The 26,466-nt window shown below is 34.6% G+C and overlaps 3 protein-coding genes across 5 annotated transcripts; all 3 read right to left on the bottom strand.

Moving 5' to 3' along the window:
- Nucleotides 1–1,381: 1,381 nt before the first annotated feature.
- On the bottom strand, nt 1,382–7,007 carry LOC147389354 (protein DYAD-like). 2 transcript variants are annotated; one of them, XM_086418749.1, is made up of 9 exons: nt 6,720–7,007; nt 5,647–5,712; nt 5,203–5,311; nt 4,969–5,075; nt 4,213–4,859; nt 3,685–4,068; nt 3,032–3,239; nt 2,045–2,665; nt 1,382–1,923 (listed from the first exon to the last, which is right to left on the bottom strand). In XM_086418749.1, exons 2-9 carry the CDS (start codon nt 5,695–5,697, stop codon nt 1,792–1,794), a joined length of 2,259 nt encoding a protein of 752 aa, XP_086274875.1. In that variant the 5' UTR covers nt 5,698–5,712; nt 6,720–7,007; the 3' UTR covers nt 1,382–1,791. The 2 variants fall into 2 exon arrangements, with proteins under 2 accessions (XP_086274875.1, XP_086274874.1); XM_086418748.1 differs by having other exon boundaries at nt 5,647–5,707; nt 6,720–7,006.
- Nucleotides 7,008–8,337: 1,330 nt separating this feature from the next.
- LOC147389353 (GroES-like zinc-binding alcohol dehydrogenase family protein) lies at nt 8,338–14,082 on the bottom strand. Of its 2 annotated transcripts, none has more exons than XM_086417762.1 (5): nt 13,924–14,082; nt 12,537–12,678; nt 11,795–12,021; nt 10,183–10,440; nt 8,338–8,891 (listed from the first exon to the last, which is right to left on the bottom strand). In XM_086417762.1, exons 1-5 carry the CDS (start codon nt 13,963–13,965, stop codon nt 8,571–8,573), a joined length of 990 nt encoding a protein of 329 aa, XP_086273888.1. In that variant the 5' UTR covers nt 13,966–14,082; the 3' UTR covers nt 8,338–8,570. The 2 variants fall into 2 exon arrangements, with proteins under 2 accessions (XP_086273888.1, XP_086273889.1); XM_086417763.1 differs by lacking the exon at nt 13,924–14,082 and adding an exon at nt 12,951–13,076.
- Nucleotides 14,083–17,845: 3,763 nt separating this feature from the next.
- Nucleotides 17,846–22,766, bottom strand: LOC147389352 (Major facilitator superfamily protein). Its single transcript, XM_086419367.1, has 3 exons — nt 22,432–22,766; nt 21,674–21,996; nt 17,846–19,104 (listed from the first exon to the last, which is right to left on the bottom strand). Exons 1-3 carry the CDS (start codon nt 22,562–22,564, stop codon nt 18,037–18,039), a joined length of 1,524 nt encoding a protein of 507 aa, XP_086275493.1. The 5' UTR covers nt 22,565–22,766; the 3' UTR covers nt 17,846–18,036.
- Between the last annotated feature and the right edge of the window lie 3,700 nt (nt 22,767–26,466).

Below are 26,466 nucleotides of genomic sequence, written 5' to 3'. Positions count from 1 at the left end.
TGTTTTTTTACTTTATTTTCTTTCCTCATCTATCACTTTCTAAGATGAGTAGTGATTTTCTAACTCCCACTCTACTTTTGTAAATGTCTTCCTCGAGATACACAACGACTAATATTTATAGGGATGTGTAGATGTGCATCTTGAGAAAATAAAATCTATGATTCTATCACATGCCACGTTGAGAGAGTAGAGGGGGGAGTCAGAAATTCACTGTTCTTCTAAGAATACAATTCCAACTTTTTTACCTTTTCACTTCGATCCTTTTCCAAGAACACTCCAACTTTATTGTACTTCTTTCTCTCTCTTTTTTAATAATATTTCTCTAAATTTATGAGTGTTGATTTTGTAACTCAACCTAACAGGATAACTCAAAAACTTACTAATGTGGTAGGTGAAAACTGTAGATTTTTTCCCTTGGGATACATTATTGCACATGTTTTATGGGGATGTGCAGTTGTGTATCTTGAGCGAAAAAATCTACAATCCTTACAAGGTGCACATTAGGTTATTGTCATTCCTCTTTTCCCTCTTTTGCAATAATACTCGTCTAACTTTATTTTTTTACTATTTTACCCCCAATTAATCTCAAAGAGGATGTCCGGGCAATCTCTAGTATATCTATAAAATAAACCACACTAGTTGTCTTTTCCTATAGTTTATCCCCCATAAAGAGTATCTTAGATTCAATAATGAATGTATCTTGAAAAATAATTTTAACTTTATTCCTTTTCTCTCATCCTTTTGCAAGAATTACACTTTTGCTTTTATTGTCTTTTCTCTTTTATTCATTTTCAATAATACCCCTATAACTTTATTATCTTTCTTCTTTTATTCCTTTAGCCTATTTTATTATCTTTCCTCATCTTCTCCTTTCTTAATAATACCTCTTCAATTATTTTATTTTTTTCATTTACCATCTTAACCTCAAAGATTATTAATAATACCTCTTAAGTTTTATTATTTTTCTATTTTACCCCATTAATCACAAAGAGGATGTGTATGCCGTAGGCACTCGAGAACTGTAGGATATATGTATATATATATAGGGATTTTTCTTGGGAATCCTAACATTTGTTTGATGGATAGCCTCAACCCAATGTTGAGGTTCTTGTTTTCCATAATAAGTGTGTGGGGAGCAAATTTTTTTAATTTTAAATATCTTTAAATTTAGAGTCGTGCTGGGGTGACATTGGGATTTACTGGAATTTCACATTTCTGATGTGGGGGTGCACACAAAACCATTAAATCTCTTTACTCATATCATGAAGAAACACATCTACTTATGTGCACACCTCGACATCATAAATGTGAAATAGCAGCAAATCCAATGCCACCCAGCATTAGTGTTAAATTTAATTTACATCTGAATTGGTGTGTTATTAGTAAAAGTTGGGTTGGCAATACAATCTCTATATTTTCATTTCATTTGAACCCATTTCTTTCCTTGCCTTTTTTTGGCTTGGGCAGTATTGCCCAGACCTTGGATGTTCCTCCATATCCCAAGGATGATCATACTACATTGGGCCCAGATTTTCAAACTTAGGAAAAAAAAATCAGCGTAAAAGACTTGATTAGAAGTATTTTTCCTTTCTACATACACAAATATAAACCAAAGGAAATAGTCACCTATCGAAGAGGTCATAACTCCCAGAATAGCCTCTCTCTACCTGTGAAAAAGCAAAACCGATTACTAATTTCCTTGCACATTATGGAACTTTTCTACTCTCTTCCCCTTAAAAGTTACCACCACTACTACTCATATAAACTAACAATGATTTACGAATTAGAAAATTATCGAGGGCTTGGGGTAGCCAGAGCCAGCCACGTCCTCGCACCATACGTGTCTTGTCCCTCCACTTCCTGATGCTGCTTCCTCTTGTACGTCACTGCTGTTGCTGTCGTCGTGCTACCACCAACTGCCACCTGTTAAAGAGATAAAAATAAAATAAGATAAAATATTATGGGTATTTTGGTAAATTAATCTATAAAAAAAAAAAGTGACGAAACAGTTACAGATTTTTCTCGCACTATCTCTATCGCTTACAGTTGAGAGTAGAGTACGTTGGCGATGAGCGAGGGAGGAAGGAGACGAAGAAGGGGTCCCACAAAATCCTTGCAAGTTGTTATTATTGTTAACCTCGTTCAGGTTGAGGTTGAGATGGTGGTGGAGGGAGGATGAACTCCTGATGTTGACGTTGTTGTTGTCCTCCACCTCGCTGGATGTGGTAAAGTTAACGGTAGGACGTTGTCTATCAGCCAATGGTTTAACAGGGGAGGATGGCTGACGTGGCATAAGGAGATTGTGTAAAGATGACGTGGCGGAAGAGACGGAAGGAGGTGTGGGGACCACAACGACATCTTCAACCTGAACCGCCACTTGAGGGGACAATATGTTGCTGCTTCCGGCGCTGCCACACATGTTGGGCCACAAAAACGTGCCCTGTGGTTTGCAGATTCTGAACCCACTCTTCAATCTCTGTCGTTTAGCTGCTTTTTCTGCTGCTGCTTCTGCTTCTGCTTCTTCTTTCTCTTTCTTCTCCACTTCACTCTCTATTTTCTTCTCTCTATTATCCTTACCATCATTATCATCTGCTCGTGCTTCTACTATTGTTGATGATGACTTTGCACTTTGTTCAGCCGTTGATGTTAGCAAATTTATCCGAGTCTTTGAACCCACCATCATCACATGCAACAAAAAGGTTTGAGCACACGTATCATTATATAAAGCTCATTATCACTAATTCCCACGTAGCACTAGAATGATTATATAATATCTATCAGTGTGTCCATAATATACTGTTAATAATATATTCTTAATTTATATTTTAGTAATATTTTAGGGTGCAACAAAAGCTCTGATATATGGGTATAAATAGAGAACATCGTCCATCTCAGCCGTTAGTTTGACTTTTCTTAACCACGAAGATACTTAAAGACATTTTTGTACTGAAAAGTCATAAAATATAGGAGTTTTTTTTTTATTATTATAAAAAATTTAATTATTTTGTTGAAGTATTGTTCAAATCAATACCTGCATCTCGTTCAACGAGTTTGAAAACTCAACGAGCTGTTTCTCCATCTCTGCTTTTTTCTTCAGTAAGTTCTCATACATTGCTTGCAATATAGCCACTGTAGTATCGTTTTCTAGCCTGGAATCATTGCTACAAGACTTCGTTGTAGTCATAATATTACCTTCTTCACACCCATTCTTCCTTTTCAATAACAATTCCTGCACATCTCTGCAACGTAAAGATATTTTTTATTTATTTTTTAAACTCAAAAATAAGGGTTTTGTTAAAGTAGATATACTTAGGCACGTGGCATACTCAATTGTCTGCTATGAGAGTCTCGGAAACCGTAGATGGTTTGTTCTTAGGTACAAAACCGCATCTGTTTATGGGGAATCGTTACTTTGTATCACGAAGAAAGCAGATCTACGGTATTTGAACCTGTCAGGTCAGATAATTCATTGAGTATGCCACGTGCCTAAGACCGTTTATCATTAGCGGTCTTATTAACATGTGCCCTAAGGTCATTCATTGAGATGCATTAAATACACCTTCAAACTCCATTTTCCTATGAATTTTTCCAATAAAAAATACCCACAAAAAATAGTAATGAAATTTAGTAGGTAGTAAATTTAACCAATCCCATGAAAAAGGTATAAAATTACGAAAAGTTCACCTCTTAATGTTGGTCATCTCTTCTTTGAGAAGTTTTAGCTCACTAGCACAAGTGGGATCTTGAGAAGGGCTATCTCCAGGTTTCCAACCTGGTGGTGGGGTCCAGTACGGGTCCTTGACCCCAGCATCTCTCCTGATGTTAACTAGGTCTGCATTCTCCAGCCAATACTCCATGGCTCCTTCTGCGTTGTGCCTTCGACGAAACCTCTCTTCCCCATTAGGCACCACCTTCCCAGCCATGTGCTTCAGAAGATGGTCTAGAAGTCCAGTGTCCCCTATATGCTTTCTAGCTTCCATTCTCAATGCTAGCCTTAGAATTGGCCTCCCAAACACCGCCCCTTTTTCCTTCATTATTTCAAACATCTTCAACTCCGCAGAATTATACCTTCACAATTAGCATAAAATTACTGTTTTAGTAACTAAGTTTATAACAATTAACCAACTATGATTGATCTTCTCCATCAAAAAGATCCTAAAGATCAGTAATTTTCTTCTAGGGATTAAAAAAAAAAAAAACCAAAAACCTCACCTCTCTTTGGACCATCTTTCGTAAGAGAGATTCAGTTTGGGTTTGTTATTATGGTTGATGTTGCTGCTGTTAGATTTCACCTTCACATGTTTAGCTGCTTTCGCCTTTGTATTTCTGGTCGAACTCTCACGATTTCTTTTTTTAGTTTTCTTCTTCGTTTCTTCCTTAGTTTTTGCTTCAGTCTTCGGAACCTCTTCTTCTTCTTCTTCTTCTTCTTTGATTAAGCTTGAGGACGACGGTACTCGCGTGGTCTTCTCATTGTGTCGTCCCATGAATGCTACCCTCCTTCGCACCCCCCAATTAACCAATCCTTCGCTTTTTAGAGCGGACAAACAAATACCCTTAACCAATGTATCATCCCTCGAATTCTTTTTGGTCACTGAATTAGAGATTTCTGAGTCCTTCGAGGGTTCCAACCAAAAGCTTGGCATGTGTTTCTGTTTGGAGAATTCGATAGATGAAATTCGCCGAACAAGTATTTCTCTTGCAAGATTAGTTCGCATCACGAACTGTTCGTCTAGTTCTGGGTACATTTTCCTTGCACGACTTTGACCTGTTTCATCTCGAGATTTCCCGTCGAAGCATGTACGAAGAGAAAATGTACTTGGGAACCTGACTGATACGTTGAGATCAGTTTTCTCGTTCACCTATAAACACCTCGAAATGGTATCAAACGTCATTAATAGAGAAGAAGAAAAAAAATCAAAAAAACAAAGAAGAAAGAATTTAAGAAAGTTTTTTGTTATGAAATCTTACCATGACTATACGAATTGCTTTCAGTTGTATCGGGTATTTTGGAGGTAGTTTTTTGTGATCGATTTCATAAAGACAACCCACCTCTATATTCCTTGATCCTGAAATTTCTTTTGAAAAAAAATAAAAATTGAATATCAGATAAAGGGGGTATACTTGTCGATTAGGTTAAAGATTAGGGTTATATCTGGAATGAAAATAAGAGAGAGTAATAGGAAGATTTTCTTGTTTTGTTACCGTTCCAGGCAGGGCTACCAACTGAATTGGACAGTAAATGTTTGGCCAAAGAAGGCCTTTGTGCATCGTCGATGGGGGAGGAGTCCTGCCTTTTCAAGTACTCGATGGTCTGCAAAAAGTGAAAGAAGGAACACCACTATCAGTCGTCAGAAACGTCCCTCTTTTAGCCACTTTTTCTCTAACTGAGAGAATATTATTCGATAACGACATTGTGAACCTGTTTTTTTGTCCATTAATTAACTAATAATTATAGATTAACCTCCATTAATCCATTTTAATAACTAAGCTGCTTTAATTTTATCCCTAATTAGAGGTCAAGAAACGACTTCAAGACACGTGTCCGTCATTGCATTTAGTGCTCCTAAGTTTAAGATAGATGTCTGAAACTAAAGTAAAAGGGAGATTTTCTATTTTTTCTGCAAGAGAGAGAGAGAGAGAGATTACAGTGCTGTCTTGTTCGGTGGCATTTTCTTGTCTATGGAGATTTGTTTCCATGGTTTGGAATCTACACTTACACCGAGAAAAGAAGAGATTATTAGCTTCAAGCTGTTTGATTGCAGGTGAAACCGTGTAACAAAGTAATAATTAGTACACATAAAGCAGTTTCTGATCAAAATATTAGAACAAGACAAATGATTTTGTGGATCAAAAAAGGCATGAAGATCGTAGAAAAAGGTGAGATCGACAGTTTTAGGTATCGACATGCGAGCAGAAAATTTTGATAAAAGTTTGAAATCACTATAAATAGAAATATCGATATAAAAATCGAAAATTGATGTAAAATTTGGGGAAAAATAAAAGAACAGATAGGAAATAAAAGATAAGGACTTGAAGATAAACACAGTTTCAATCGATCTGATCAAAATCAAGCTAAAATAAAATGAAGAAAGTTAGAAATTAAAGATCAAGAAGCGACATTTTGCATTATGAAGGAAAGAGCAAAGTCTCTGAAAGATTTAAACAAAGAAAGAAACTAAAGATCGATTTCTGAAACTGTTTTCGGATCTGATTCAGAAAAAGAAAAAAAAAGGTTACAACGTTTGAAAAATCATCAGATTTTCACAGATAAAGATCAGAAACTTATGAATCAGAAAACTGAGCAAACAGATTGAGACTGATGAATCTGAGCCTGCTACTTACATTAAATCTTCTGATAATCGCTTGAAATCATTCAAAATCCTAAAATTAATTGGATTTCCAGAACGAAGAAGCAAAACAGTCTCAATCTGAAGACTTTAAAGATCGATCAACGTCTTCTACTTAAAATTTGAAGTAGTTTGAGTTGTTCGAATTTCAAAACCCTAAACTTGACATATTTTCAAAAAAAAAGAAAAAAAGCCAGAAAGATCCATTAGATCAACATTCCAGAAAACTGAGAATCAAAACTGAAAAAAGAACGATCTGTGAGCTTGATCGGTAGACATGACTACGAAAATCAAAATCGTAAAGAGAATTTCCAGACATCTTTGCAAGATTAGATGGAGAAAATGCAAGAAATGAGAATATAAAGATTATACCTTTCTCTAACAGACTAAAAAACCAGGACGGATCGATCGAAGTTCTCTAACTCCTCAGATCTCTAAAGAAGAAAAAATGAGGAATGAGAGTAAAATTGGAGTGAAAATTTTGATCTTTGGGAGGAAATTGGGAGGACAGTAGAGTGAGAGCATGAGAGGGAGCGGTTTAAGTAGAGCAGTCGAATCTTCCTTCCACGTGCGTGCGGGTGTGCATGTGTGAGAGAAGTGAAGGGAAATCATACGTGATCGACCAGTCACGTGTCCTCGCAGATGGACGAAGCTGAAATTGTGAAATTATTAATATACCCCCACGCTGTGTTCCTCTCACGTGTTTTTGCCGTTAATCTTAGCCTAAATTACGAATATACCCACTCCTTTCAGAAATAAGTGGTAAACTAATTTTGGAACATTAGAAGAGGTAAAAAAGCAGCAATTAATTTTGGGCTTTTCTAACTCTCAAACGAGGTTGGAGTTTCTCTATTAAACAGACCGTTGAGATAAATGGACAAAACCCATATTTCCTAGAGATCAGTTTTTTAGACAATAGAAACTCAAGAGAACATTTATTTTCCTTTTTCTCAAAAATTATTATTAGGGGGATTTTGAGATACCCTGCATTTTTTGAACCAATAACATATCCCTTGACCTTGGTCTAGATTGGAAGATCAATAAAAATGGCTTAAATGTCCTCATTTTCAATCTTTAGCTAAATATCATTGATTTTCCTCTCAAAATCTTATCTTCAATCCTCATAGAAAATCCTATATTTTTGCTATCCAAAAGGAGTCTTTGATAATATGAAGCTCCCATCACAGAACCATAGATCAATTTGCCTTGGGATTTATGATTGTGTGTATCCCAAGGCTAATGATCTATGATTTTGTGATGGAGCCATAGGTTAGAGAGGGGCATCAGCAAATCTTTATTCATCCAAAAATCTACTATCTTCTACTTCTCTAGACATCCTATTTTGTTCTCGAGGTTTCAAATTCAGAGACATAATCGGGTTAAAAAAAAAATGTTACCAAAGAGGTTGAAGATGATCGACTCTATAATAAAGTCTCAACTCTCTTGTTTTAGTAGAGGTTTCAGATAAGGACATTTAGGTCATTTTTCATTAGTATCACATGAAGACTTAGGCATAGGGTCTGTTATCAGTTTGAAAATACAGGGTTCACCAAAACGTAGAGGGGTACAATTGCCCATGACTCTCAAGTAACAAGATTCATAATGCGTTTTGTTTAAGAATTTTTTTATTTCCCAGACAACCACTATTTCTGAAATTTATATTAAAATAAATAAAATATTTCCAAATAATTTATGGGGCACTTCTTTCTTTTGTATAGGCTTAACCCACAAACTTTTGGAAACAATTGCACCATAATTTTTCTCATACTCCCACAAATTTTCTCCTATCACACAAAATTCATTTTAAAAATCGATCTCATCAAACTCATAATCTGATCCAAATCAATCTAATAACTTGAGATTTTGGGATCCAATAACAACCCATTATATAGATTGGATCCAAAAAGATTCCAATTTCAATATCGGATCAGTTTTGGATCGACCATTCCACCCAAGTGTGATAGGGACAATCCGATAACATAGAGGAAAGTATATAAAATATTACATATTCTATTAAATAAATGATTCATATCCATAATAAGTACCCATGATATGGACCCGATCCGATCCAATCTAAATCATATTGGATCGGTTCAAGATCAACCTGATCCTGTCCAAGCCAAAGAGACAAAAGGAAATGTTGTTCACAAATAACCTTCACACACTAACTGGGAGACAAATATAAGACTCAATTTATTCTCCATATTTACAGCTTAGTAACACTTAAAGTTCAACCCCATCGGGTATCAGCACTACAGAACCCGTGGTTTTCCGAGCCTCGAGATCTGCATGAGCTTGTGCTGCTTGTGATAGAGGGTATGTGTGGTTAACCCGAACCCGCAACACGCCTGATGCAACAGTAGCAAACAATTCTCCCGCACATTTTAGTAGTTCATCTCGAGTTGCTGTATAGTGCATGAGTGTAGGTCTTGTTAAGAATAATGATTTCACACTAAGGGCAGACAACGGAAGTGGGTCTGGTGTGCCTGATGACTGGCCAAAGTTCACCATGTGCCCACGATATTTTAAGCAATCCAACGATCCCTACAACAACACTTCCCAAGTAAGACACCAAATACATTGTGAATGTAGCAAAGATGATAACTAATCTTATTGGATAATTAGAACTTTTTTTTTAATTACTTTATCTAAACAATTTCCAAGTTTCTTTGGACAATCCAAACAAATCTAATGGATACAAATACTAGAATGAAAAAAAAGAAGAAGAAGATATATCTCCTTCCCTGAATTCGGGACACGTACAGAGGAGTAGCATATCTAGGACCTTAATACCATCCTTTATTTTTTTAAGCCCCACAAGTATTATTTCCTTTAATTCATTCCAATTGTATTGAAACATTGATGGATAAGCTGGACTTGAATCCACGACCTCAAAGTTTTTTGCAATGTGTCAAACCAACTGAGCCATGGGTCTAAGCCCTGAAACATATATTATTGTACAGTGAAAGAACAAGTGGATGAGTACAATCACTGGATGATATGAGCTCACGAATGCATACCGATAGCTTTTGAAGTTTAAACCCAAATGACAGCATCGTATTGGTAGAATTAAGCAATGGTAGAGAATATGGGTAAATTATCTTGATTTATTCCCTTCTATTCCTACAACCCATTTATCAAGAATGGAGACACAAATAATGGTATGTTCTTAACCTCACAAATTTGTAACCGATGAACGTAACAATGTATGGTCCGATAAGGGATTTTAATCCCCTCCAATGGTTAGATGCAAAATGGAGTATCACATGATACATCACAGAAATTGAAATGTTTATTATAGCCATAAAATCCTACACAGTTATTTACAGTAGGACTGGTTAGCTTACTATTTGAACAATTTTTTGAGATCATTGTTTGTAACTTACGAAGGGTGTGGGTCCTTATTGCAAGTCCACAATGAGGGATGGAATTCTGTTTGTGGACATATAATTACAGTTTACAACATAAGAAAATGAATTTACTCCTTTTTATTCGTTTACTAGAGTTTGCCTGTGCCATCCCCTCTTTGGGGTTTAGGGGGGTGAAAGAGGACAAAAAATAAATTTGGAAGGGTGCTGTAGGAAAAGGGGAAAAGAAGAAAAGCAATATAGAAAGTTGTAGGGGTATTTTTGGAAAAGGGTAGAAGAGAAAAGACAAAAAAGATGGGGGTATTCTTGGGAAGGGAAAGAAGAAAGAAGATATCAAAGGAGGGTGGAAAGACGATCATCCTAGAGATAAGTTGTTTATGGGCATAAATCTTGAGACAAAGCCATTGTGTTTTATTATGTAGATTGTTTCCAGTTTCTTTTAATAATGAAGAAAGGTTAATTGATACCTGGAACGTATCTTTTCCCACAGAGTCATAGACAACATCAACTCCTTTGCCCGATGTTATATTGTTGACGGCGGCCACAAAATCCTCTTGTTTAGAGATTATAACGTGGTGACATCCATCCTCCTTGGCTTGAGCAGCCTTCTCTTCAGTCGAGACAGTTCCGATGACAATGGCACCGAGGGAATTTGCCCATTGGCACAAAAGAGACCCAACTCCTCCAGCTGCTGCATGGACAAGGATGGTGTGTCCAGATTCAACCTGCATTACTAGATTGTCAGACATCTCCAAGTAGAACCCATATTATAAATTATAAAACACAAACTAACAAAAAATTAGGGCTGGCAATGGGTCCGGTGTGGGTTGGATGAAGCATATATCTTAATCCTTATCCAACTCTATACCCTGTTATCCCTATCTGATTTTGTACCCACTTTTGCTAAGGATATCTATATACAACTATTTATCCAATTTTTTAAAGGATATCCATATCTGACTTGTACCCAAATTTCCAAATTTTTAATGGAAAAACCTTAATTTTTGGTTATACATATATCTTATTGTGAATTTACCGAATTAAACTCGGATAAATGGATATTCAGATCGGATAGGACGCTTATCCATATCCCATCCTAAAAAAAATTGTATACAATAATTATAGATAAATTTACGGGAATTATTAATTGGATTAAAAAAATGGTACCCATACCCGAATAACTCATGATCGGACGAGTCAGGTAAGCGGATATTATCTGACCCATTGCCAACCTTACAAAAAATTAGGTGACAACACAAAATCTATAGCAAGCAATTCATTCTTTTGTAAGGCATCACAATTATTTGCGGTCAGCACTATGAGTCCTCTTCTGCAGTTCAATTATATCACAAGCATTTAATTGGAAAAATTAAAAAGGAAAACTGAAATGATGTAATTTTTTTGAAAATAAATATGAATATCAGAATATAACTTATTTTGTCAGTAGGACATCACTGAAAACCTACTTTGTAGCATGGAAAATATTTTGTTCACATATTTTCTTATTTCTAAGTGCATGATCTGTAACATTAAAAGGACGTATTTTATTTTTGGTTAGTATAAATTTATTTCAAAAGGCAAAGAAAGTTGGCAATTGAGGTGACTGACCTAAGATACAATGAAAAGAAAAAAGCTAATTGGAGGACATAGACTCCCACCTAAAAACAAACTCTTCAAGAAGTACACCTTTAAACTCCCAAAAGAGTTTGATCCAAGAGAAAAACAACCCAAGAAAGCTCAACAAAGATCTATTAAGAGGACACAGGTAGACATTAATGTGCACATTGTCACATACTAGCATACATAAGGAAGCACGCTTATGCAAAGTGATCACATTAAGTAGTGCCATTACATCAATATTTTGTTCATAAATAGACCCTTTTTCTAATTTAATTAAGAATCCTTCTCAGATTAGGATCTGGTTTGATTTTGAAACATTGGGTGTACAAGAAGCTTCAGCAAAATATCAAATAATGATACTTCACCGTGCATCAGTTTCAAAATTATGAAATATGATAACAATTCTAAAGTGGGAATTAAAATCTAGGTTCTAGAAACTATTAGATGAAGTGAACCAACCTTGAAGCACTGGCGTAGTAGAAATTGAGTTGTCATACCCTTAAGCATGATGGATGCTGCAACAATAGGGTCTATAGAAGGTGGGACAGGTACTGCAACACTCGCTGGAAGGATCTGTTCCTCAGTGTAAGAACCCATTGGATTACCAGCATGGGCAACAACATCCCCAACTTCCCTTTCGGTTACTCCAGGGCCGATGGCTGTCACGACGCCAACTGACTCCATGCCTGAAAGAAGAAATTCTTCAAACCAATAAGATCGAACCTTAACCAAGATATCAAATCAACCCAGGTCCACGAAGTTTGATCCAAGTTTTAAGCTTGGGTGCCAGTATTTTGTCAAGTAAATTTACCACAAAACTTACCTTTATTACACAATATCTTGCAATTCAAATATAAATGGACTTAAAATTGAGAGTCCATACAAGGATTGATTCAAAGTTTGCTTTTTTAATGCTATCGAAAGATCAATCTCCTGAACTTCTTTATAACCTTAAGCTTCATTAAAGTCCAGAATTCATTCTGAAAATTGATTCTTTTGATTTACTTTTACCCAATACAATGAAAGGAATACTTGCATCAACAGTGTTCATTCAATTACTTCATTTTCTCAATTTCTTGTTCCCCAATACAACACAAGGAATACCCCTTTTCCATGCGAAAGAAAATTTTACACTCAAAAATTTGTGCGGAAATTCTAAAATTCATCAAAGTATAGATGAAGTAGAAGAAGTATAACCAACCCGGGATATAAGGCATCGTAGAGGTCTGGTAAACTCCTTTGCGGAAATAAACATCAATGAAGTTGAGCCCAATAGCCTTGTTTTTCACACGGATCTCACCCTCTTTCGGCTCTCCTATTTCCACATCTTCCCACTTCAAGACCTATAACCATTATAGTTTTGTAAAAGAAAAATATGTCATAATCTTGACCATAAATTGCATAAGTAAAAAAGCAAAAAAAAAAGAATAAAAATTCAAAAAGAATCTATTGGCCAGAAAAAGCACTGGAATCATCACCAAATAAATTGATTTCTGGACACTACTACCCAGTATAAATAATATGCAAAATTGGAAAACAAATGTTAAGAAAAGAAGAAATTATTGGACACTCTGAAGAATAAGTAAAGGTAAATCAATTTATAATGGAATCTCACATCTCATAAATCAGTTTAGAATATCATATAAGAAAGTCTGGGATCGTCAAGAAGGTTGAACTTTGGTGGTTTCAATTCGATCCCAATTAAGAGGGGTACCTAATGAATTTATACAAACCCAAATACCTGCAAGATTAAAAATCAGAGCATGGTTTTCCTAAGAAACAACCCAATCATTCCAACTGAAACCCAATTGAAATAGGTTCAGAAAAAATATATCAACCAAACTGTATAGGTGAATTGAGCGTTAAATTGTTAGTGAAAGATAAGAAAGAGTTGAAAACAATATAACACCTAAAAGATCCAATTTTGGATATGGTATCAACGGAACTTGGTTATCTATTTTATATATATAAAAGAAGAAAAATATTCTAACCAAACCAGAGAAAATTAAAGCTAAAACTTCAATTTTCCACAAAGATACTGTTTTGGCCAGATTTGATGAACCTAAAAATTCATAAACCACATCAAATCAAATATAACAAAAGAGGATTTTGACGAACAATCATAAACATAGCTAAAACTTCAATTTTCACCAAAGCTACTGTTTTGGGAAGAATTGATGAACCCAAAAAAGAAAAAAAGAAAAATTATAAGCCACATCAAATGTAACAAAAGATGATTTTGATCAACAAGTCATAAACATGGCTAAAACTTCAATATTCACCAAAGCTACTGTTTTGGGAAGATTTGATAAACCCAAAATCCATAATCCACATGAATTCTAACAAAAGAACAAGAAATAAATAAATGGGTTCATTCAACATCGCGAGAATATATTTGGGGTGAACTCAATTAGAGTGGGTTCACATCAAATACAACAAAACCCAACATCTGATTTGAAATGGGTTTTGATTTGATTAGTTCATCCACCAATTTTTTTTCATTTCTTTTGAGAAAATCTTCCATGGAATCCCATAACAGGTGTTCTTTATATAAATAAATAGATACAAAGATAGATGGATGGATTCACCTCTGGTCCACCAAGCTCGTGAACTCTGATGGCTTTCACCATTTTTGCTGCTTCAGTTGCAAGTGCTCTCACTGTAATATATTGGGTCGTTTTGATGGATGAGAGGAAGAATTTGTTGCCTATCGTCTTGTACTTCTCTCTTAAAGATGGAACCACAAATATTGAACTTTTATGGGTCGTGAAGGAGGACTTTTGTAGGCATTGCTGATTGTAGGAAAATTGGCTAAATCTGGAAAAACCCATTGGCCTCTCTGGGGTTTTCAAGAATTTTAAAATGAGGAAAGTGATGTAGAGAACTATACAATCGGATCATGACACGTGGATCACACATGCATGAATGATTCATATCAGCTAAGAATAGGTCCCATCATCACTTAGGCTGAAAAAGTGGGCCAGTGGAGCACTTGGTATTTTTGAAGAGTGCTTTCCAGCGATGGAATGTTTTTTTTATAGAGCTGTTATTGGCACCCCAGTTTTTGTTTATTACACCCAACTAAAACAATAATTTAATTAATTATTGAGAAGAAGTAAAAATTGGAGTGCCAATAGAAACTCTCTGTCTGTTTTATTTTTTTAGATTTCTATTGGTTAGATTTGGGATTTTATATGGGCCTAATTCTAACGGTAGATAATTGTTGAAATTATTTCAATATGTTATTATTATAAGATGTCTAATATTCTTATTTGGCTTGGACTTCAAGAGGCAAAGTAGCATCAAAAGTGAAATTTCTTGATGCAGAGTGGGCAAGGTAATATCAAGCTACTTGACTGGGCCATGTGGGAGTTCGGGGGCAACGTCTCCTGAGGTGATTTCTTTTTGTATATATTGTATTTTTAAGTAGGATTTCTTTAATGTTATTTCTCTGTGAGATTCTTGCAGTTGTGGACAAAGAGTGTGTAATTTTTATCATTTATAATGAATTTTTCTCCCTCTTTTCCATGGATGTAGACAATTTGTTCAATCATATAAATCTTGCGTGTTCGTTTTATTTTTTATCTTTACTCTTGTTATGCTTCCCCACAATCAAATAATAACTTTATATTAAGTAAAAATTATGGTGCCAATAACGGCTCTCATTGTTTTAGAGATGCATGATGTATTAGAGCAATACATGTTGTACTCATATGGTTGGATTTTGTCTTTTGACACTTAGATTTTGTATTTTATATGAGTTTTGATCCCAACCCAATTTCCATACTATTATAATAAGAGAAGGGTGAGTATTGTTAATTTAAATTCACGTTATATAAATTCTTTAACAAGCTGTGTTGGAGTGCCTGCATTTCAAATTGTGCTGATGTGGAGGTACGCACAAAAACATATATGTTTTTCAGTTGTATATCAAGGAAAAGCATCGATGGTTCTCTACACATATCCATGTTAGCGTAGTCATCTCAATATTTTTCTTTATAAATTACAAATGTATCATTGAATAAATTCATTAACACGTACAGGAGTTAGTACCTTATACGAGCATAACACATGTTCGTTCCATGGATACATGTGACAAAATATTTTAACCCGTTATATTTGTGGTGTTAATAGATGAGGCTCTAGCAAGTTGATTTAATCAAGCCTAACAAAATCTAGCCCAAGCCTGACCCATTTGTATTCTAGCCATTTTGTCGATCAAGTTGAGGCAAGCTCATTAGAATTTAGGAGTGTTGTACAAATGTTTTTTTCAAATAATAGTCAATTTTGGACTTTAATAAGATTATGTGTCCTTCAAGATTGTTTGGACCAAAGTATTTACATCAATAGCTCTAAAGCCGGTAGAAACACATAAGATTTATGGAGAAATAAATTTATTGTTGTTTTTTACAAGGAATTTAGAATAATAAAAATGTTTAATGCCCGTGCACCAAATGCAATCACCCTCTTGAATGCTTGAGTAAACCTTCCCATAATGACTTGGACTTGAACACAAGTTTTGTGATGGGCTTCATCCGATTGAGAATATTGCATTATTTATTATTTTTTACAAGGAATTTAGAACATAAAAATGTTTAATGCCCGTGCACCAAACACAATCACTCTCTTGAATGCTTGAGTAAGTCTTCCCATAATGACTTAGAATTGAACACAAGTTTTGTGATGGACTTCATCCGATTGAGAATATTGCATTATTTTGTAGTATAAAAGTGACCATGAAAAGAAGAATAGTATGGAAAAGAGAGAAGGAAGGTTGGTAAAAGAAAAGTCAAATTAAGGTTAAAGAAATTGGGATTGGTTGGGAGAAGTACAATCAAGTTTGGGTTAGACCTGGCCTGACTTGATAGCTTAAGGAGTCTCTTTATTGAACCCAAATCCGATTAATGGAAGGTCGGTTGTAACAATGAACAAATCCGACAATTTCTTTCTATTTTTTTATTTTTAATTTCTTTCTTTTATGAAAAAAAAAAAACACAACTACAGTTGAATTGGAATGCCAAAAATAGGGGTTAGCCATTCACCCCAAGAGAATATTAGCCACCTAGACCACGTACCTTAGGGCTTAGGGGTACTATTAATTCAAAAAAAAAAAAAATCTCCATATTTGCCATATATACTAATATCCTTTTTGATTATTGTAGGTGGACTCATGTAAGTAAGGGAGATTTAGACATAACCCTCCATGTTTCGATAACTGTTTGAGATACCTGTATTTTCAAACTAATAACATATGTCCCCTTGACCCCCAATCTTCATAATAGGTTAATAAAATGAAACAAATGCCTTTGTAATTTAACTCGTAACAAAAAATTTCGATTTTCTTATCAAAATCAGTTATCTTCAATGTCTTCAATAAATATTTTTACTTCATTTTTAATCTAAAGTTTATACCACTTCAACTTTCAAACTTTAAGACAATATTTTTACCCTCGTGAGTTTGTTGAGATTCTTGGAAAACAGAGTCAGAAGCCGGAATCCTAGATTGGCCACAAATTTGTTTATGGTAAGTTTTCTTTGCGTTTATACTATCCATGTTGTTTATTTGCGTGTTTGAATTACTATTATTGTTAGGGCTTGGAAGTACTTTACATTTTTGAAGTAAAACTAAAACCTTCTACACAAGTCTTCCTTTTATTGTTGTTTCCCTAGATTGAATTACAAAATGCGGTGCAATAGAATTGTAATTTTCATTTTTCGATTAGTTACATATAATGTGGCTTGGATGCCAATTAGAGCTAAAGATAAATGTATTCTTAACATCGTATACTCGCTTCTCTTGTATAAGAAAACATGGGAAAATCAAACTAAAAAAACCAAACACAAATTATACAAAGGTTTTACATGATTCCCTCAAACTACCTCAATCTCCAAGAAACATAACTAGATATTACATAATACTGATGAAATTACAAAAATACCCTTGAGAACGCACGCTTGGCGGGACACATGGCTTGATAATCAATACCTCCTTATTGACCAATGGGGGCAAAGCCAAGAAGGGACTAGTAGGGGCTAACCACTACTCAACATTTTGAAAAAATGCAAAATCAGTTATTAGCCCCTACACTTTACTTCAAATTTGAAATAGCCTCATGTTTTTCAAATTGACTGTCAATGCACATTAAAAAAGAGAGTTACTATTGCCACACCAACTATGTGCAGTTCTTTGGTGATTTACATAGGAATTGGTGTGACAATAGTAAAAATGGTGTGGCAATAGCAGCTTTAAAAAAAAATTAGAGAAACATTTTTCTTACTTAGTAAGGACCATTGAGTTCAAATGAATTAGCAATGCAATTCAACACCACAAACCCTATTTCATGGAAAAAACTAATATCTAAAAGAGAAAAAATAAAAAAATATTTTATTTTGGGTTTGTTCTAAGGTTTTGAAAATGGATTACTGAAATCCTACCGAACCTCCAACCTTAAAATTCAAATTCAACGGTGTAAAATAAGTTTTTCGATTGTTTTTTCTTTTGAAGTTCATCAAAATTTGTTTTTCTCATCCCTATGGCATCAGATCATGTTTTTGGATGCCTCAAGGTGAGCTCAACAACACTAGTCTAACGAACCTAACATATGCACAGAAGGAAATTGAGTTTATTGATGAACCATCATCATAAGCAATTAGTCCCCATAAGCAATTAATCCCCACTAACCAAAAATCTTGGCTCGACCTTAGACTCCACAAACCACATCTCTCTCCTCCCCTACAATCCTCTTCCAGAACCAATGCTCCCTCCACACTCGATCCATCTGTTCCAAAGGCAAGTTCTTTGTCTCCGGCAGGAACACATAGACAAATCCCGTCATCACCACTACCCATCCTCCGAAAAAGAAGAATATCCCAGCCTTGAAATGGCAAAGCATGGATAGAAAAGTTTGAGCAACAATGAAAGTGAAGAGAAAGCTCACGGCAACGGTGATACTCTGTCCAGCCGATCGAATCTCTAAGGGAAAAATCTCACTAGGAACCAACCACCCCAACGGACCCCACGACCACCCAAAACCAGCCACGTAAACGCAAATCATCACCAATACTAAGTAAGCATATCCTTTGCTCACCGTGTCGTGATCGCCAAGCTGAGTTGCCATTATTCCTCCAACCATCAATTGTGAGACAAACATCTGAACTCCACCAATTATAAACAAAACACGCCGACCCAATCCATCAACTATCAGCATTGATATAAAGGTCGAGACCGTGCCCACAACACCAGTTACCACAGCTGACATTAGTGAAGCGCTCTCGCCTAATCCAATCGTTCGAAACAAAATTGGCGCATAAAAAGCGATCACATTGATGCCAGTAACCTGTTGGAAGAATGGGATTGCGATTGACATTACTAACTGAGGTCTATATTTTCTTTGCAAGATGTTTTTGAATGGGTGATGAATGGTTTTTGAGATTTCGCTGGCTTTGATTAGACCTTCGAGTTCTTTGTGTACATCGGTTGTGCCTCGGACACGTTGAAGCATTGTTTTTGCTTTTTGGTGGTCATTGTAACGTTGGATCAAGCTGTTGGGAGTTTCGGGAAGGAAGATGGCTCCAAGGGTTAGAATTGAAGCGGGGACTGCGGCCATGGCAAGCGAGATTCGCCAGCCCCAACCACCTTTGATTTTTTCGGTGCCAAAGTTGATGAGGTTAGCAGATAAGGCACCAATGCCGATACTGAACTGGAAGCCATTGTTAATAGCTCCTCTGTAATTAGGTGGAGCCATTTCTGATAGATACAATGGGACTGACTGCAAATGAAGATCAGCAAATATGGGTGAGATCAAATCTCTAAACAGAATAACAGTGTTATTATGCCTTGAAAGTCCTACTGAGTGCAGTTCTAAAATGAGGCAAATTATTTTGAAATCTATTTATGTTTTTATGAATTAATGTGGAGTCAGTTTGAACTGGTTTAGGAGGGTTTACCATAGTCACAAAAATTCTGAGAAAAATTCGTAAAATTCTCTGAATTAGGGGTTAGCCGATTAAATCGATGATTCCTTGATTATAGTAGAAGAGGGTAACATTTTTATCCTTCACCTCCAAAATTTTAATTTTAATTTTAATTTTTTTTAAAAAATTCATACATCAAGAAGAAGATAGGGTTTAGAGAGGATGAATATCATAGGTTTTGATAAGAAACCTAAAAAAATAATTTGTACAATACAAAATTTTATGGACTTTTTTATTAAATTTTTCTGAATTTTTTCAAATTAACCAAATTGAACCTCCACGAATAATTACATAATCCAAACTTTGTTACTATGGGATTTAGCTTGTGTGGAATGTGGATCGCGCCCCTCCAATTCAAAAACTGTTTTTTTTTTTAAACCTATGATTCTAACCACTTTGTTTTGTCATTGTATCTATTTTTAGACCATTTTGATTCAATATCGTCAACTTAATCAGAACCAGGCTGCCTGAATCAACTTGATCTTTCAGAAAATCGGTGATCCAACTGTTTGATGCTGATGTTTAGGCAGATTTCCAAAGCAAAAAAAAAAAAAAAACAAACTAGGGCCTAATACGAGGAGCGAATCCTTTGTAGTAGTGTTTTTTTTCCTAGAGTTCCTTGAAATACTTTTTAGACGGTTGAGAGAAGGACACATAAACCCAAGAAAAAAAAGAGTTAAATTCGACCGTTAATTGGGATGCTTTTTGGCTCATTGTCCAACATCATATTGACATGAGATGCAAATGACATCATCAATAAGAGAGGAAACTTCTCTCTCCTACCCAGAAAATGGAAATTTCCTCATACCAATCACTTTGTAGTAATAAAAACACGATCCGATACCATGGGGTTGTAGATGACAAAATTTTACGAATTTAAAAAAGAAATAGTTTTCTCATTTTAATTTTAGGTTTGAGTACTCGTAACCATCCATTTTTAATTCCATGAATCAAACTTGAAATATATATATATATATATATATATATATATATATATATATATTAATTTTTAAATATGAATTTTTCATAAAATCTAGAAGACTGGTATTAGATTGACAATGCGATAATCCAGGTGGGCTCAACGACCCATTTAAAAATTTAAGTCTTAAAATTGAAATTTGTGAGCAAAACGTGCACTCAAGAGATAGAAATTTACTCTATCACTGATGTCATTTGGGCCACATGTCAAACGGTTGTTTGACTGTGAGCAAGAAATCATTAGATAATTAGATGTCGAATGACAATCCATTTAAAAAGCCTAGAGTACTCCTTGAAAAAATTACTATAGAGGATGGAATCCAGTGGCCAAAGGCCCATGGACCCCACTGGACCTCTAATGGGAGCATCTTAGTTTTAAATCAATGAATAAAAAAGGGTGGGACATGGGTGACGTAACATTGGGTACCTTTTGCTGTCAATCTCTGATTTATTTATTTATTTCTAGTGGTTGTCTCATACATCTTAACTTACATTACCCTTCTCTCAATAATTGTATTTTTTTTTTTAAATGGTAAATTGAAGTTGATGTATGACAAATGTCACCATTTCATTTGAGGTCTATTGTGGTAATATAATTACAAGTACAACTACTCCACATGGTGGGTTTGTTAAAAGAATACTGATTTTCTAACTAGAAAATCTTATCCCGATCAATACTCAGCTGACATGGCACGGACATGGAATCATAGATTTTTTTTCTTGGGATATATCATGTATCAAAACATATGCAGTTGAGTATCCCAAGAAAATATCTTTGATTATCTGTCCAAGCCATGTCACCGAATATTGACCGAGTGAAAATTTTCTAGTTAGAAAATCATTGCTCTTGTTAAAAGTGAAAGAGTTTGTACTTTTGCATTACAAATTTCTACAAAGAGGAGCCTTAGCAACTTTTGTGCCGATCGACCTTTAAGCGCACAAGACTCTAATCCAATGGTTAGAAATGATCAATCAGTATTGACTTGTTTTTATATCTATACAATCGTCGAGATCAATTGGATTGATTTTTTTTTTTTTTTTTTTTAACATCATAGATATGAACTAGTCCCTACAATCACATGCCTTGACCCCATAAAAGTTTTTTAATGTGCAACAAATCCAATCAAGATACCACACAATTTCAAACACACATCTAGAGAGAGCAAAATCCCATCGGATCATTTTTTTTGTGTGTGTAGATAGGCATGTAGTTTGGCTAGTTACCTAACCCTATGGACCAATTGTAGAATCATAATAATAATATATCAACTTTGCGTGTCTAATATTTTTTTTATACTATGTAAATTCGTTCAATCAATCCCAAATTTTTTGAAATAAAATTTTGATGAAGCATGTAACACAATGAAAATGGATAAATTTTCTTACCTGATTAGCAAATCCGACCCCAACTCCAAGCAAGACACGACCAACTATGAGCATGTATGTGTCTACGGCAGCCCCACCGAGGGTTGCACCAGCGAGGAAAGCTGCACCACCGATTAGAATGGAAGGCTTACGGCCAAAGGCTCTTGTAACCGATGAGGCGAAAAAGGAAGCAACAAGGCCCGCAACATAGAGGGATGATGTGAATGATGTCAAGAGCTGGCTATCGAATTTGCAATAGTTGCTTATATTGGTGTCTTCTTTCATTTTTATGTACACTTCAGGGAAGAATCTTCTCAAAAATGGCTCCATGGATGTCACTCCACCTACACATTTTAAATTTTGATTCTATTTAATTGTTTGAATTTAAATTGAAAATGATACAACCAATACGAAAAAAAAAAGGATTTTAGCATCCATGAATATCATAATTTCATAAATATCATTAAAAATCTATTTTATTTTATATTTTAGCAATAATTATAAGTATTTCATGAAAATGATTTTGCAATCTTTTTCAATATATTACAAAATTGCCATTACATAGAAATTACTTTTTAATAGCAGTTATGAAAGATACATGTTCTTTGTGAATCTTAAACTATTTTAATAGATGACATAATGGGTTCATGGGCTGATAAAGAATTATAGACCAATATTGTTTTTAAATTGAATCAATGATTGAAGCAAAAAAAATTAATTATACTCTTTTTTTACCCAAAATTACCTTAATTTATTTTATTAGAATAAAAAAAAGAGACCTGAAATTCCGATGTCATAGCCAAAGATAACTCCTCCCATGGCTGCCATCATACATGAGAAGATCACAAATGGTGTCATCCTTCCATTATATTGCCCTCTTTCGCTCGTCCCCGCCACGATTCCTATTGCCATGGCCTTCTTCTGATCTAGAGAGAGAGAGAGAGAGATAGAGAGAGTTTTTCTTCAAAGTAAGAGATGGAGAAGAGGAAGAAGAAAGGGAGCAGTCTTAATTGACTGGACCATAAAATACCAACATGTCCTTTGGACTGTCTTGATTTCAGACTAGAGGTTTGTGGCCAACTTTGGATGTTGAAATTCTATCACTCTCAAGTCAGATAGATGGACATATGGTTTTAAAAAGAGTAGTGCTGGAGTGACATTCAAATGGACATCACATAACCATATATGCTTCTCATTCGTATCTCGGTGAAAAGTATTCGATGAGATCTCATATGGGAATCGCTACCAAACAACAAATGTAGGGATGTACAAATTACCCATTACCCAAAAATCGAACCAAAAAATCATAATTGAATCAGATAGAAACCTGAATGGAACCCTTGGAAATATGACTGAACCGAAATGAGAATCGAAATCGAACCAATTAAAACCAAAAAATTATCTATTTTATAGTAGTAAATAGATTGGAATGAAAGTTTCTTTACATATAGGATTTGTATAGTAGATTACAAAATAATTATTTTATGTAATAAATAGTTACCAAATGGAAAAAAGAAAAATTCTATCTTCATATTTTATATTTCATATAATAAACAACAAAATAATTATTTTATAGTAATAAACAATTATCCATAAAAAAATTTGTTTCTATTTTTATGTTTTATACTTAATACAAAGCAACAATCATTTTTCTTTCTATATATATATATATATGGAAAATGCTGAAATGACAAAAAGTATTTACTGTGATTCTCACAAGTCTGACGTGGACATGCATACATAATCGTAGATGGTTTTTACTCTTGATACGAGTAAAAACCATCTACGATTATGTATGCATGTCCACGTCAGACTTGTGAGAATCACAGTAAATCCTGTGTCACCCCAGCACGACTCTATATATATATATATATGATTTGTACAATTAAAGACAAAGTAACTATTTTATTGTAATAAATTAGTTACCAATAGAAAATAAAATGTTCTATCTTTATATTTTATACTTAATATATATATATACAATAGGTACTATAATAGAAAAATTGTTTCTATCTTTATATTATATACAATTGGCAACAATTTTTATTTTTATTTTACAGTAATAATATATTTTAAAAAATATAAAGTAAACTATATAAGTTTTTGTAAATCATGATATAATATTTTATTTAAAAAATTGAAATTAAAAACAAATTTCGGTTTACTTGAACCCAGAACCGAAACTAAACCCGAAAAAATCGATTCGATTTGGTTTTGGTTCTCCCTGTTGGAATAAAACCCGAAACTTTCAATTCGGTTTCAATTATAATTGGGCCAAACTTGAAAATTTGGTTCGGTTCTACCCAAATATACATCCCTAACCAAATGTTTGATCGGCACATAAAGAACAAAGGAATTACCTTACATAAACACAACCATGTATTATTTGGATGAAAATGCTAGCCTCATTAACAGGTTGACATTGTCCGTCAACATGACCATTGCCTCTTGAGTGGGCCTTCTCTCATAGCCTCTCATAAACTAACTCGAAAAGAGTCGAAATCCAATATGGTGTCCCATTCCTAGAGATAGGAACGAGGTTTACTTGGCATGCTTTAGTTGGAGAATAAACACATAAAAGGTTGTAACCTAAGCGTGTTTGAGGGTCAACTTGAGCTCAACTCAACCTGATCATCGGGTTAGAGCCCATTAACCGAAGCTCAATCTTGGATTGAGCTTCTAAAATAGGGTTGAACTCGGGTTAGCCCCAATTAGGTAATTTTAGACGGGTTGGGCTCATTGAGCAAGTCTAATTTCTTTTTTTCATTTTGGTCAATACATAAATTTTATTTTATATCTTAAATAAGAAATATAATATTAAAAATAAAATCACTAGGAAATAAATTTGCTCACAACCTCCAAATCTATCATTTAAATAATATTATTAAGTCAAATCTCACATTATCAAAGTTATAACAACATACAAGAAGAAGACTTACTTGATTTGAAGATTTCTTGAAGTCAATCCTAATTAGGAGTAACGAAAGTAATGCAAGTACTAAGTCAAGAGAAAATAGGGGAGAGAATGAAGAAGGAGAGAGCTTTGTAGTTGTGAATTGTGAGTTGTGACTCTTGGAGGTCTTTTATTTATTTATTTATTTATTCTCTTCAAAATTTATGTAAAAACGATTCTTCATCTTCAAAAATGTGTAAAATATACTATGTAAAAATGACTCTTCATCTTGAGATCAATTGGGTTGAGATTTCCTAGTCTAGACTCAACTCATTTTCCATATAACCCAATCTAGGCTCGCCCATCAATCAGGGTGAGCCCAGGTTGAATTTAGGTTAACCCACCCAAGTTGCATCCCTACCATGCAGGGCTTGGTTAGAAGCCCGAGATGTTTTAAACTCCAACTATAGCATGTCACATAGACATCATTCTTATTTTATAGAAAAATGACACCGTAATGGATCCTGAGTCACTCGAAAAATTGACTCAAAATTCACTCGCTTGATGTGTAGCATGTGCACAAAATCATAGATCTTTTTTTTCCTTTTGTATCCAAAAGAAAAAGATCTATGTGTCTATACACATGCCATGTCAAGAGAGTGAATTTGGAGTTAGGTTATCCCATTTTTTTCTAATGAATTTTGAGTGTCTTTTCGAGTCAGTGTATCATTGTTCTTTTCCTTTTGAATTATGTTCCAAACAGCAACTATACCAGCCTTAGATCCATAGCTCAGTTGGTTTGGATAATACCCATCATTGGGATTCATCATTCACAATCATTAACTTAAAAAATTAATAATTTCTAAAGCACCACGACTCATAGTGTGCATCAAAAAGTTTGTTTACACTATTTTCATGATAAATTTTTTATTCACATAAAAGTCAATACGAAATTTCACTGAATCTTAATCGACCAGTCACATAATTCCCTTACATGGGTAATTTTATAAATTAGAAATGCCCTCAATACATGTAACTTCGTGGGATCCCGATCGACTAATCACATAATGCATTACATGGGTAGTTTTATAAACTAGAGATGCCCTCAATACACGTGACTTCCTGGGATTGCTCGATGAAATCTCAGATTAACTTTCCTCGAAGCAATTTTTTTTTTCTATTTTCACAAACATAAAATCTACCAACCCCATATTTGATGGTGCATCTAATACATCCGGGCAAATTTTTCATGTACAACTCCAGGATGGTGGAGACCAATGTTTTAAAAATTGGACCAGTCATTGACCCCTATAAATGAGCGAGTTGGTCCAAACCAATTCAATCGATGGGTCACATTGGTAGGATCTAAAAGTAAAATGTTAAGTATTTACTATTTATGTAATGTTTTTTCATTTGACTCGACCCGTAGATGCCACTGATTCCAATCCAACAGGGTCAGACCAACCGCTCCAGCCCAGTTTTTATAACATTGGTAGAGATACTTAATCTATTTTATAATAAGAGATTATGATAATAATTAAATAAAGTATATAACTACTAAGAATAATGATTTTCTAATTAAAAGTCTTCACTCGGTCAATACTCGGCTGATGTGGCATGAAAATAGAACCTTTTCCTCGGGATACACAACTGCAAATCCACATAAAAAATGTGCAGTTGTGTAACACGAGGGAAAAGATCTATCGTTCCATGTCCATGTCACGTCAACCGCGTATTGACCAACCGAAGACTTCCTAGCTAGAAAATCAGCACTCAACTATTGAAAAACTACATGAGCCTTCATACACGAAAAGTTACAAATTCCTATTGGTCCACGTGTATTTTAAGGTCTTCTAAATTTAGGGAAGGAAAATGCTTTACTGTATGGGAATTGACCTAGGAATGCATAGAGAACTATAGA

Source organism: Akebia trifoliata, chromosome 12 (genome assembly GCF_017979445.1).
Source record: "Akebia trifoliata isolate Shusen 1 chromosome 12, ASM1797944v1, whole genome shotgun sequence".
NCBI classification, from domain to species: domain Eukaryota; kingdom Viridiplantae; phylum Streptophyta; class Magnoliopsida; order Ranunculales; family Lardizabalaceae; genus Akebia; species Akebia trifoliata.
The sequence above is the reverse complement of the archived record's forward strand: the minus strand, read 5'-3'. Positions and strand labels throughout refer to the sequence as shown.